Genomic DNA, 14,341 nt, shown 5'->3' with positions numbered 1-14,341 from the left:
ATGCCATAGGGATATCCAATGAATCAAAACTCGCCTCCATAAAACTAACTCCACTGAGGGGATCTTCATTTCTAAGCGAATAGCCGCATTACTTACGCATGTTGGTAATTTTAGAAGTCGGCTCCGACTCTGGGGTTGTGGCGCTCATCTCACTCTATAGGCCGAGGGAGCCGGCGTTTATCTGCAGACAGCTTCCGGGTCATGTGGCCAGCATGACAAAGCTGCTTCTGGCGAACCAGAGCAGCGCACGGAAACGCCGTTTACCTTCCCGCCGGAGCGGTCGCTATTTATCTACTTGCACTTTGACGTGCTTTCGAACTGCTGGGACCGAGCAACGGGAGCTCACCCCGTTGCAGGGATTCGAACTGCCGACCTTCTGATCAGCAAGCCCTAGACTCTGTGGTTTAACCCACAGCGCCACCTGGGTCCCTACAGGTTGTATAAGTACACATTTAATAATTGCTTTTGTTCCTTAATGATGGATACTACATACAACTTGCAGCCGACCATCATAGAATCACAGAACTGTAGAGTTAAAAGGGACCCTGAGGTTCATCTACAATGTAAAAATCCCCTGCAATGTAGGAATCTTTCATCCAACGTAAGGCTCAAACCCATGACCCTGAGATTAAGAGTCTTATGCTCTACCAACTGAGCTAGGTCGGGAAGGCCCAGTCATATGTTTTAGCACTTGGGAACTGCTCTCTGCCGGCTGAAGGCAGATGTGGCGGCAATTCACCACAATGGGCTCATACAGGGAGTCGTTCTGGGCAATTACTGCAGCTCCCTCCTGATGTGCAGGAATATTCTGAAGTCAGATGGCTGGTGTTCACACATCCCCAGAAACAAACTGTGATTAACCCTGTAAGTACTAAAAATATTCCAATAAAATTTTCATGTTAATAGCGGCATCCAAAATTCACGTGGCGATAAACTGATGGGTCAAGTAAATTTGGACTCACGGGTTGCTGTATCAAAAAGGTCGGAAACCATTAGTTAAGACAACACTCAGAACAGAGGGACCGCCGTGGACTGACTCAGGATAAAGCAGCCTCTAATGCCAGGGAGGGAATTTGCAGAGGAAGCTCGCTCATGCGCCGCTAAACTATGGTTTGGCGCTGCATGCATAGCGGTCGATGTTGTCGATTCGTTCCTACGAAAGACCCCTGCCCAAACATCCAAAATGAATATTTCATATTGGAAGGATTATCCAAGCGCCTAGGTAATTATTGACACATCTACTTCAAACATTGAGTTCATGACCAGACTTAGAAGAGCGGAAGAAACACACGAGTCTAAAAATGGGAGTTTGTTACGCTTGGTAAAAAATAAAAATAAAAAAAGCTAGCGTCAGCCGTTGCTCTTTAGTCCTCTTCACCTCAACACTGACGCGGAGATGCAGGTGCGAAACATGACATGGACACCCTATCAGTTGTATATATGAACTGTGGCACCGTTGCGCTGTCCTTGCAGGGAAAGAACTCGGGTGGCAGTGGCATTACAAGCAGGTGTGGATCTGCAGTTGCCGCTGCTCTGCCCCGTCTCGAGCCTGGCAAGCGCTGGCACTGCCATGGCTGCGACTGTGGTGCGCCTACGTCATGTGCTGTGACTGCATAGCTGCCTTCTTCATTCACCCCATGCCCCCAGGTATTGCCTAGGAGCAGATACTGCGAATGGCAAGGACAACAGAAATATGTGCAGTGCCTTGATGCTCTGGGCATCAGCGTGTTGGCTGGAGGTTGCCTAGCACACCCTTGTGGTGCGTTCCACCTCTCCTCTGGGGGGTACGGGCAGGTCAGATCCAAGAAAGCGTTGGGCGATCAGTGGGTGGCTGCACACCCAGCATAGGAAAATGTTGTCGACTGAGCCAGACCGCTGCTCCATCTTTTTCAGTATTGTCTTCTGTCACGGGTTGGATGGACGCAGAGGAACGGCAGGAGGAACCAGCTGGGGAACCCCAAGGAAAGAAGGCTGAGAGCCTGGGGAGTAGTGATGAGTGGTCAGAAGAAGAAGATTGGGAAGAGGTGGTGTCGGAAGCTGAGGAGGTAACAGGGCTTCGTGAGCTGGGAGAGTCTGTGGCAGAGAGCAGTCCAGACTCGGAGGCAGAAACTGAAGAAGGAGGTTTGGAAGAGAGAAGCCAAGAGGCAGAGATGAGTCAGGGACTCTCTCCCGCCTTCTGCGGCAAGTTCCCCTCCCCCCGGTCCCTCAGAACCAGAAGAGGCATGAAAAGGATGGAGGGTTGGCAATGTTCAGACAAAGTCTCTGATTGCTTGGGGGAGCGGGGAAACCCTGGAGAGGAGGGGACTTAGAGAGCTGTGGGGAAGTGAAGACCTACCGGGGATGAGTTGCTGTGCTCATTAGGCCTGAGACTCCTGTGTCGACCGTGTTTTTGCCAAGAAAGGGTTAACTCCAACTTGCATGGTGTGATTTACAGCTGGCTCGCTCCTGACATCTACACTGGCTGGCAGTGGCTCTCCCGGGTTTCAGGCAAGAGTCCAGCTGGGGATTGAACCAAGGACCTTCTGCATGCAAAGCAGATGCTCTAACCACTGAGGATAGGGGTGGGGGGCACTGAAGGGACCGTGAGGGGACGGTGGGTTGGGTGAGGTATAAAGGGGGAGTGGGTTGGCAGGGGGGAATTTGGTAGGGAGCAGAGTGGTCCAGGTTGGCAAGCAACACGAGCAGAGGTGGCAGCCCCTTCTAAGAAATAAAATTCCAAGAACAATAAACTTAAGAATGCCCCAGGCCTTAAATCTGCCATTCTAATGGTTCTGGAATAGGTTTAGCTTCTGCCAATAACCTGGGCCTGCCCAAACGTCATACCCTTTTCGCTCTATGGTTCCTAAGCAAGGGTGTGTGTGTGATTTAAAGCCCACACGCCGACACTCCTAAACCCCATTTCCATTTCGCAAGCGCCAGCAAGCGTACCTGATTTGTCGTGCACTATGGAGAACAGAATACGTTTGGAGGAGTGTACGTTCTGGATGAGCGGACCGCCGGGGAGAGCAGATTTCTGTCCTGGACACAGGAAGGAACGAAAGCAAAGCAAAGAAAAAAGAAGAAATAAATAAGATGAGTTTTTCTCTTTTTGGGGGGGGGGAATCCAAAAGGGCAAGGACAAATGGAAAGGTGTTGGGTGCAAACAAAGCTGGACTCCATCCCTCCTGACCTGATATGCAAGTTTTGGCTAAGGCTATTACAGCTCAGTCAGGTCTGTGTGCCAGCATGCAGCATCCGCTGGCAGCTGCCGGGAATCTGCGCCCCCCCCCCAACAAGTATTGGGTGCCTTGACCTGGGAGGCAGTATTTCACATCTAATTTGAACTGAGCCGTGGGATTCTTGCCTATTAGCAACCACCGTCATATGGGGAGTTATCAGCATTTCAAAGAATCATAGAATCACAGAGTTGGAAGAGACCACAGGGGCCATCCAGTCCAAGCAGGAAACACCATCAAAGCATTCCTGACAGATGGCTCTCAAGCCTCCGCTTAAAGACCTCCAAAGAAGGAGACTCCACCACACTCCTTGGCAGCAAATTCCACTGTCGAACACCTCTTACTGTCAGGAAGTTCTTCCTAATGTTTAGGTGGAATCTTCTCTCTTGTAGCTTGAATCCATTGCTCCGTGTCTGCTTCTCTGGAGCAGCAGAAAACAACCTTTCTCCCTCTTCTATATGACATCCTTTTGTATATTTGAACATGGCTATCATATCACCCCTTAACCTTCTCTTCTCCAGGCTAAACATACCCAGCTCCCTAAGCCCATTTGCACAAGGGGTCGTGTGACCCCCCCTCCCCAAAGCATGGGAATCTGCCTTCCTGCTGCTAGAAGGAGAAACTGAAGCTCATTCCAGACCACCTCCCCATTTCAGCTCCCCGTTTGGAAAGGGCTGTGGCTCAGCGGCAGAAGGCCCTGGGTTCAGTCCTTGAGGGCAACCCCAGGCAGGGGACTACCTGTTTGAAACCCTGGAGAGCTGCTGCCAGTCAGTGCGTAGACAATGTTGAGCTAGATGGACCCAAGGCCTGGCTCAACATATGGCAGCTTCCTATGTTGCACTACTTGGCTGCAAACCCCGAAGTGAGCTTTCCCGGGTTCTCTGAACGGAGCTCAACCTAGAACCATAGAACTGTAGAGTTGGAAGGGACCCCCAAGGGTCATCTAGGCCAACCCCCTGCAAGGCAGGAATCTTTCGCCCAACGTGAGGCTCAAACCTCATGAGATTAAGAGTCTCTACCAACTCAGCTGTGGCTACTGCGCCTTCTGCAGGCATCGTGGGGGACACAGCTGCAGTTGTGACGCTAGAAAAGCCACCAGGACAGGATTCCTGGTTCCCCACCCAGTTTTAGTCCCGATCCAAGGCATTTGAGGGCCTCTCCGTAGGCTTTTAACCAGCCACGCCTCGGACAGCAAACATGAAGGCCATTACCACAGCAGTCACCGAACTCCTGTGGCGAGGGCACCTTCGCTTCGCCTGACAGCCGGGGCCTCAGCATCTCGCCGGCCATGCTCATCCCGTGCCGTCCGGCAGGACCCTCCTGCTTTATTTCCATGGCGATCTGCGCAGGGAGCGACACCCCATACAGGAAGCTGTTCGTAGTGACCGCAGGAAGAGCTTCTGGGTTGGCCGGCTTAGCGTGCACGTGGTTCAGCCCTGGCTCTCGGTTCCCCTTTGGCATTTGGATGGGGCCGCCCGCCTCGACAGGAGGGTTGGGGTCCCAGCCGGAGTCCTCAGGAGGTCTGAGAAAAGGAGAGGAAACTGTAGCTAAATGACATTGGGGGGGGGGGGACTCCAAAGAGGGTCGTAGAACTGGGGTCGGAGGCAGTGCTGAAGGAGCGTCTCCACCTCCATCGTTCTGCCCGGACACTGAGGTCCAGTGCCGAGGGCCTTCTGGAGGTTCCCTTTACTGCGCGAAGCCAAGTTACAGGGAACCAGGCAGAGGGCCTTCTCGGTAGTGGCACCCGCCCTGTGGAACGCCCTCCCACTAGATGTCAAAGAGAACAACAACTACCAGACTTTTAGGAGACATCTGAAGGCAGCCCTGTTTAGGGAAGCTTTTTAATGTTTAATAGATTATTGTATTTTAATGTTTCATTGGAAGCCGCCCAGAGTGGCTGGGGAAACCCAGCCAGATGGGCGGGGTATAAATATATTATTATTATTATTATTATTATTATTATTATTATTATTATTATTATTATTGCCAGTTGCTGGGGAGAAAGAAATGGAGAGGGCAGTTGCCTCCCTGTCCCGCTGCTTCCCTGAATTCTGAACAGGATTATTCTCCTCGTGTCCTATGCTTTCTGTGAGATGTGGGGAGGAGAGGCTTCTTGGAAAACCCCATCCCTCCTCCAGCAGCCTGCTATTCTTAGTCGCCCACATTCAACTCCACTGACCACCTGCAGCGTTAGAAATCAGCCAGGCACAAGGTGTGTTTTGCGACTGGCGCGGGTCCGATTGTGACCACGCAGAGGCTAGGTTAGTGGTGGACATCTCCATCTAGCTAGCCCCTCCAGCTTTTTCGAGCAGGTAAGCAGAAGAGCTTATTTACTGTGGTTATCTCCCACCTTTTTCTCCAAAGCGTATACATGGTTCATTCCCCTCCTCGGTTAATCCCTACAACAACCCTGTGAGGGACGTTCAGAGGCTGACTGGCCCAAGATCACCCAGTGAGCTTCATGAGTGAGTGGAGATTTGAACCTTGATTTCCCAGGTCCCAGTCCAACACTCTAACCACTACACCACACTGGCTTCCTAGAGTACAGTCATACCTTGGATCTGAAACGCCTTGGCTCCCAAACAAATTTGCTCCCGAACAATCGAAACCCGGAAGTGAGTGTTCCTGTTTTCGAATGCTTTGCGGAAGCCAAATGTCCAGCGTAGCTTCCGATTGGCTGCAGGATGCTCCTGCAGCCAATCGGAAGCCGCGCCTTGGTTTCCGAACAGTTTCAGGAGTCGAACAGACTCCCAGAACGCAATCTGCTTGAGAACCAAGGTACAACTGTGCTTCTGCTCTATAAATTAAGTAGGTCAATAAATAAATATGGGGATATAAGTAGGTAAATAAAAAATGTCACATCGAGAAAGATCTGAAATATTGAAGCTTGCATTTGTTTTATTCTGCATTGTTTTATTGGGTGTTTTAATGTGTTGTAAACCACTTTGAGATTTAATTCTCTTTAAAGTATAAAGCGGTATAGAAATGAAATAAATAATAATAACTGCCATTGCAAAAACAAAAAAGGCACCTAGATAATCCGTGATACCAGCCATAACCTAGGTTTAAGGTGGCCTTTGGGGATTAGCTTATATTTCTAAGTTTCTAACACTGACTACCTGCATGCAATTCCTGCTCACTTATGCCTACCAGGCTAGCGCTTAAATGCAAGGTTGCAACAAACCACAGTTTAGTGTGGCGTCCAAAGGCAGCCATGGGAGGACAGCCTGTTTTATCCTCATGCAGATCGACTCTCGAGGCCTGAAAGTATTAGCTGAGCACACGGGAGGACACCCCTTACCTTTTGAGCCTGAAGCACATGCTGTGGCTGTGCTCCAAGATGGCCATCAGAGATTTTGCATCGTACTCGGCGGGCCTCCTGAAGGTGAGCCCGTCGGGCAGCCCAGCAACCATCAGAGAGCCAGGCTCTTTCAAGAACTTCTCGTAGGGGAGTTGCACCACACTGCTCTTCCCTAAGGCCTCGCCTGGGGCAAAAAGGAAGAATCACAAACACAGATCAAAAACAGAGTTCAGATTTTAGCCGGGCCACGAGGTGATCCTGGGCCCCATCTCTTTGCCACACCGTTACCAAGAAATGCAAACACTGTTTGGTTGGAGAATTGGGAAATATGGGAAAGTTTTGGCGTTACGGCTCCTATTAGAGAAGACAACATGACCTAGACACCCAGCTGCAGAAGGCAGCAGAGACTGAGCCCAAACCGAACTGGATCCCAAGCTCTTCCTTACTGTAAAGCACGTCAAAGACTTCTTCCACCATCTTCCTGAGAAGGTAAACATCCGATCCCTGATCCGGGGAGATCCGGGGAATGGTCCGGCCAAAGTCCTTGGGCTTCTTCTGGCCATCCAGATCCTGCTCTTTCCTCTGTTGGACTCCTGCCAACAGGAAGAGGGAGAGGCGGAAATTCAGAAGGCGGGCGCTAGGACCCAGCACCGCATCTCAGACCAAATGCAGTCCCCATCTAAGGCCCTGCCCCTTCTTCCTAAGCCCCACCCCTCAAGGACTCTGCTCCATAACCCTAACCTGGAGACATCAGGGATTGAACTGTTGGCATCAAAGGCAGATCCTCTGCCACTGAGCCACAGTCTATCAAGGAGCTGTCTATCAAGGAGCTGTCAAGCTTTGCCCAGGTCAACCACAGGGCAGGGAAGCACAGGAGGCGGGGAATGCAATTAGCTTTTTATTAACAGAAAATGACAACACAGTAGAGTCCTTCAGTTCATCTGAGATGTTGCTGAAACTGACCACTAGCCCCACCCTTTCCCCAACCTCTCTCTCTGAATCCTTCAAGTTGTCTTCTTCTGTGTCCTCCCGGGGGGGGCTTTTGGGCTGGGGGCTCCCACCACTCTTCCTCATCCAGTGAGCCCCTGACACAGTCCTTCCCCTAATCCAGATTGCGGCAGCTAGACTGGTGACTGGGAGTGGCCGCCGGGACCACATAACACCGGTCCTGAGAGATCTACAATGGCTCCCAGTACGTTTCCGAGCACAATTCAAAGTGTTGGTGCTGACCCTTAAAGCCCTAAATGGCCTCAGTCCAGTATACCTGAAGGAGCATCTCCACCCCCATCATTCAGCCCGGACATTGAGATCCAGCACCGAGGGCCTTCTGGCGGTTCCCTCATTGCGAGAAGTGAGGTTACAGGGAACCAGGCAGAGGGCCTTCTCGGTAGTGGCACCCGCCCTATGGAACGCCCTCCCAGCAGATGTCAAGGCAATAAGCAACTATTTTACTTTTAGAAGACAACTGAAGGTGGCCCTGTTTAGGGAGGGTTTTAATGTTTGATGCTGTACTGTTTTTAATATTCGTTTGGAAGCCGCCCAGAGTGGCTGGGGAAACCCAGCCAGATGGGCGGGGTATAAATAATAAATTATTATTATAATTATTATAAGGATGGGGCAGAGAAATAAGGACGAAAAGCAAAAGGCAAGATCAGGCAGATTTTTAAAGGAAAGGTTTTTTAAGAATTTTATTTCTTAAACGCATGGATAAGAAGTCTTGCTAGAATCAAACTGCCCCTCAAAATCCAGCCTCTTTGCTCCACTTCTGGCCTGCCTAAAACACATACCAGGAGCGAAGCGAAAGGCCACAATCTTTGCTAATGCTGAAAGCTCAGAAACGGATTAGACTCTGGGCGAAATTCGCAGCTGGTGCAGACTCGGCACATAATCCAAGCCAGCATTGACCTTGACAGCCTAGCAAGGCTAATATTTGCCGGAGAATGAACTGTTCTTGAGCAGTCCCACTGAGGGGATTAAGCATAAACTCTCTGCCAGCATTGAGCACGCAGGCCCCCGCCTGGTTTTCCTAGCACATCAGAAACCTCGGGATTATAACTAAGCAAACATGTGTGTTTTTGTTTACAAGGCTTTAAGGCACTTTGTCCCGCAGAAAAAGCCCAACTCGGAAGCGCTTGCCTACCTGACCGCTCTCTGAGCACCCTGCAAATCAAACCCAAGCAGAGCTCAGTCAGAAAAGCGTGAGGCTCTTAATCTCAGGGTTGTGGGTTTGAGCCCCACTTTGGGCAAAAGATTCCTGCAATGCAGGGGGTTGGACTAGATGACCCTCGGGGTCCCTTCTAACTCTTACAATGCCAGGATTCTGTAATCACAACTGAGTGGAGGCTCGGTCATACACAGCGGAGGCTGGCGCATTCGGGCAAATCATAGCATTGCCCCACGAGGGGGGCTGGAAGCACACACACACACACAATATTATATTAAATTAAAATTCACAAAAATCTCAAAGCCACCATCTTTCTTCTCTTTCATTCTTGTAACTTATAACTAGCCTTTATTGGCATAAGTTAAAACAGTAAAATCATAAACTCAAACAAAGTCATTCAAATACATTGATAATCCAAACACATGCAATATATAAAAGACTAGATAACCACCATTGAATAAACCAGCCAACTTTAGATTTAGCTTTAAAGATCTCGGGTAAGTACCCTGAAACAATCTTGGTAGTTTCGGGAGTATTGTCCCTCAACAAATATTGGATTACAGGCCCTTTGCAAATCGATATTTTTCGCTGTAAGGGAGACAACTAGGAGATCTCTGCGATGGTTGTCAAGAATAGGGCAATCCAAAATTATGTAATGTATTGTATCTTGACAAAGGTCCGTATAGTTAAAGCTTTGGTTTTCCCAGTAGTGATGTATGGAAGTGAGAGCTGGACCATAAAGAAGGCTGATTGCTGAAGAATTGATGTTTTTGAATTCTGGTGCTGGAGGAGACTCTTGAGAGTCCCATGGACTGCAAGAAGATCAAACCTATCCATTCTGAAGGAAATCAGCCCTGAGTGCTCACTGGAAGGACAGATCCTGAAGCTGAGGCTCCAATACTTTGGCCACCTCATGAGAAGAGAAGACTCCCTGGGAAAGACCTTGATGTTGGGAAAGATTGAGGGCACTAGGAGAAGGGGACGTCAGAGGACAAGATGGTTGGACAGTGTTCTCGAAGCTACGAACATGAGTTTGACCAAACTGCGGGAGGCAGTGGAAGACAGGAGTGCCTGGTGTGCTCTGGTCCATGGGGTCACGAAGAGTTGGACACGACTAAACGACTAGACAACAACAATTGTATCTTGTGTTTTCTTATTACAGGAACAGAATCTGTTCTGGAAGGGGATTTTCTGAAACCTTCCAAACAGTACAGACAAGGGGGTGGGATGCATTTAGATGAGCTAGCATGAAAGCTCTTTCATTCTCCAGGATATTCCCAGCCCTATCAGGAGATGCTAAGAATTGAACCTCCATGAAAAGCTGATGCTCTAACACTGAACGACAGCTGAAACACACTCAGTTTCCACTAACAGGCTTCTTGGGGGGAGTCCGGTCAGCCACTGTGAGAATAGGGTGCCAGACTAGATGGACCAGTGGCCTGACCAGTGGCCTTTATATGTTTATATGATGTAGTAGGAACAAACGTGTCCTGAAAGCTTCACATCTGCCTGCCCCTCTTCTACAAGATTGGCGCAGGCCCAAGACCACTGGTGGAGGAAGGGGTGTGTGGGCCGCCCTGGGTGCCATCCCAGGTGGGGACATCGCCGCCGCCCCCACTCGCCTCGCCCCTTGGGCATTCACCATGCGGGGGGCTAGCATCGCCCCCCATGATGCTCACTGCACGGGCAGCAGGAGGGTGTTGGAGCAGGTAGCTCCGCTTCTGCCCAAGACTGAACAATGCGGCTCTGCAACCATCCTATCCAGTTCTACCCAAGGTTTCAAAACCCAGCATAAGGTATATGCAGGCAGCAGGATCTGATCTCGCCCCATTCTTGCCAGACGCAGGACAACCCAATACCTACTGCAGAACTTCTTGAAATCTGCTTGGACCTCCTTCCTCGTGTTCATGAAGATCCTCCCTTTTTCTGTCCCGACGACAAAGGTGTTTTCATCGTGGACCGCGATGCAGGCAACCTCAGCGTTGAGTTTAGAAAGTGCTGAACACTGCGAAAGAAAGAGAGGAGAGAACCAGGGTCGTTTGAATTTAAGCATTATGTAGTCTACATGTTTCTGTCTCGTCGTTCTGACACAAGGGGAGCTCCAAGGCGGCTTAGCATTGTGAGTGTAATAAAACAGCATGTGGAAATATCTTAAGAGATTGCCATACCAGTACCAGGAAATCTCCTTCTGGACTGCTGCAAAAGCATTCTACACAGGAGATTTACTGGTTGCAGGTATGACCTAACACCAATTCTGGCCTGAGTGCAGCTGCCAATTAGTTTCTGGAAGTAGAGGTTGGTGCAGAATGCTACAGCACGATTGCTGATGTGAGTGAGGTACTGTCAGCATATAACTGAGAGACCCACACTGCAGAGAGACCCATACTGGTTGCCAATTTCCTAACAAGTCAAGTTCAAAGTGTTACTATCCATATACATACAAACATGTAAACTGGGCATGTGGGTTACTATCCACTTTTCTCAGAAACCGCTTCACCGATTCCGTTCAAATTTGAACACAACGTCCAAAGCGAATGTCCGAAGGCTCTTATAAGGTTTTCAAAGACAGATGCCACACTTCCGCCAGGTGAAACCCCCCCAAAACCCGTTCCAGAATGCACCACTCAGCCAAAAGTGCATGCTGGGAAAAGAAACAGGTTGCAAAGCAGCGCCTTCTAGTGGCAGCTACACTGGTACTGCACCTATAAAACCTTTCCTCTCAACAGCACCTCAGCTGCCGTTTACATACTAGGCCGAAGTCTTTACAGACTAGGCCGAATGGGGGTACTGACTCGCCTGGGTGGGGGTTGGGGGGGGGAGGGGATAGGTCAGGACACAGTGGGACCAGTCACAGGGATGACCCAGGGGTGGGTGGAAGAGGGGGCATGATACGTCATGGGACGGGCCAGGTTGGGGGAAATCACAGGGGAAACCCGGGGGTGGGGGGAGGAGGGGGCGAGATACGTCAGGGTGGTGGCAGTCACAGGGATTAGCCATGGCAACGCGTGGCAGGGCCAGCTAGTTAGTATAGAAAATGCTGAGCAACTTGGAACCAGTTTGTCTGCAAGATCACTTTACCCAATACAGGCCCACTCGACTGCTTTGATCCGCAGAACCAGCACTGTTACAAATGCCCCATAATACTCATTCTGCATTTGCAAGAACCCAATATTTTAGTGTGGCACCACCTACCCTACGGAACTCCCTGCCTCTTGATGTGCCTTCACTGTACTCTTTTGGGTGCCCACTAAAAACATTTTCGCCTAGGCAAGCCTGTCCAGATATGTAGACTGTTGATGGACCCATTGATGCACTCTTCAATCTGCTTTTAGTCTATTTCTGGCTTTAATTTTTTTGAATGTTTTCAACTGTTGTTAATTGTTTCCACCAATAATTTTATCGTTTTATCTTATTTTTAAACCACTTTGTTTGTTTTTTGTTTTTTTACAATCAAATGGTGAATAAATTGTAAGCGCGCACACTCATCATTTTTCATGTGCATTACAAACCACAACAGAAGAGGTCTCTGCCCCTGTGACTTACAAACCAACGAATCCATCACAGAATTCCCACACAGCTACAGTTTCAGGGGGTGAGAACAGTGTATGGGGAATCCATTTCAGTCGAATCGGTTTCAAGCATGTGTAGTCTGAATGTGTCCCCCTGAATGGGGCTTTTATTTAAAGAGCTTCTCTTTTTATTTACAGCATTTTGAAAACATGTGTGAGCAAATACACACACACACACACACACACACACACAAACTGTTGCCTGTCTGATCTATTTTGTAGTTAGAATAAGATCACTTTTGATGCAGAGATGTAGCCAGGCACATACATCTTGTATAAGGGAAAAAAATAAACTTATGTAAGATTCATCGTGGGATTCATTTATTTTAAGCCATCAAAAAGCAGAGAGGGGGAGAAGACTCTTACTTCTTCCTTTTTTGCAGGAATTCATGCAAATTATTTTCTTTGTCACAGAGATAAAAGCCACCACTGTCTTGTTGTGGAAAACCCCACACAGGAGTTTGCAAAACACAAGGGACGATCAAGCAGCAGATTCCAGCATAAAGGTCAATAGAAACCTCAATATGTGTTCTTAAAGATTCTGACTTCAAAACCCTTCTGGCTGTGGATGCGAGGAAGCGATTTTCACTTCAGAGCCCAAATCATCCCTAAAGCTGTTTGTCCATAATATCAGCATAAGGCAACAGGAGTGCCGTGTCCACTCTCTGACATGTTCCCAAGCACAGCTCATAGTCTTCTTTCCGGTCCCAAGGAAACATTCCAGGACTGATCCTTCCCCCTCAGTCACATCACAGCAGCTCAGCAAATAGTGGGCAAGAGGAAATGGGCATATTTTTTTAAAAAGAATTTTTTTAAAAAAATATTCATGAAAAAGAAGAAAAGAAAAATATACAATTTCACAACTCTTAAACTATCTTATACATAAGTATATGTTAACCAAACTTAAAAATGAAAATATACAGAAAATGTGAAATAATCATAAGGTCACATCTGTGTGACTTCCCTCCACCTCAACTCGACTTACTTGAAACTCGGGAAATTAGAATATCGTCGAAAAGTGCATTTATTTCAGTAACGCAACTTAAAAGGTGAAACCAATATATGAGATAGATGCATGACATGCAAAGCAAGATATGTCAAGCCTTTATTTGTTGTAGTTGTAAATATTTGTCATTCAGCGGGTCAATTATAAATGGAATGTAATTAATGAAATGTAATAGCAATGTTTATTTTTGTTTATTTTTGTATTATTGTAACTATGTGTTTTATTACTATGGAATTTCCAAAAGAAAGCATCTGTAAAAATTAAAATAAAAATAAAAAATAATAAGTTGCATTACTGAAATAAATGCACTTCTCGACGATATTCTAATTTTCCGAGTTTCACCTGTATTAGAATCTTATTATCATTGTGCAACGAAATGGGCATTTTTGTGTGTGTCATAAAAACTTAAGATGAGCCTGTTGGGCCAGGACAATGGCCCATCTAGTCCAGCAACCTCTTCTCACTGCGGCCAACCTGCGGGAAACCCGAAAGCAAGATTTGAACACAAAAGCCCTCTCCCCGCCTGCGGTTTCCAGCAACTGGTATTCAGAAGCATTGCTGCCTCTGTCCATGGAAGCAAAGCAATAAGCCCCTGGCTGCCTTCTCCTCCTCCAAAAATTTGTTTGACACCAACTTGAATGCTTTAAAAAAGAACAATCACCAGTCTAACTATAGGCTAGTTTGAAGAAGTTGGGTTTTTTTATCTGCCCTGCGTGTTACAACATGTCGCTGAGTTCTAGCATCTTGTCACTCTGTGGCAGGCACCCCCAAACTCGGCCCTCCAGATGTTTTGGGACTACAATTCCCATCATCCACTGGTCCTATTAGCTAGGGATGATGGGAGTTGTAGTCCCAAAACGTTTGGGGAGGACTGCTTGTGGGAGTCAGTGACCATTGCAAAAGCAGCAGAGCAGCGATGCCACAGGAAGCAAGATACCAGCGGGGACTTCCGTAAGTCTTGTCTCGAGCACACACACACCTTCCCACCGCATTAAAGTTTGCAAATCATGCGTGGTTTGGCCCTCACCTAGATCTCTGCTAGCCCCTTCACAAAGAATCCACATTTTAATGTTTTATAACGTCGTA

General features: G+C 48.2%; 1 protein-coding gene across 3 annotated transcripts in view; it reads right to left on the bottom strand.

Annotated features, from left to right (window-relative positions):
* Positions 1-14,341, bottom strand: part of GTF2IRD1 (GTF2I repeat domain containing 1) — a 106,515-nt gene that overhangs the window by 44,906 nt on the left and 47,268 nt on the right. For all 3 annotated transcript variants that reach the window (XM_060268566.2, XM_060268568.2, XM_088658251.1), the window contains 5 exons: positions 10,544-10,685; positions 6,963-7,109; positions 6,517-6,700; positions 4,427-4,737; positions 2,929-3,018 (listed from right to left, as the gene is read on the bottom strand). In XM_060268566.2, the coding sequence (XP_060124549.2) occupies positions 2,929-3,018; positions 4,427-4,737; positions 6,517-6,700; positions 6,963-7,109; positions 10,544-10,685 (874 nt within the window). The remainder of the gene's footprint in view (positions 1-2,928; positions 3,019-4,426; positions 4,738-6,516; positions 6,701-6,962; positions 7,110-10,543; positions 10,686-14,341) is intronic.

This window comes from Zootoca vivipara, chromosome 14, assembly GCF_965207765.1.
Source record: "Zootoca vivipara chromosome 14, rZooViv2.hap1.1, whole genome shotgun sequence".
NCBI classification, from domain to species: Eukaryota; Metazoa; Chordata; class Lepidosauria; order Squamata; family Lacertidae; genus Zootoca; species Zootoca vivipara.
The sequence above is the reverse complement of the archived record's forward strand: the minus strand, read 5'-3'. Positions and strand labels throughout refer to the sequence as shown.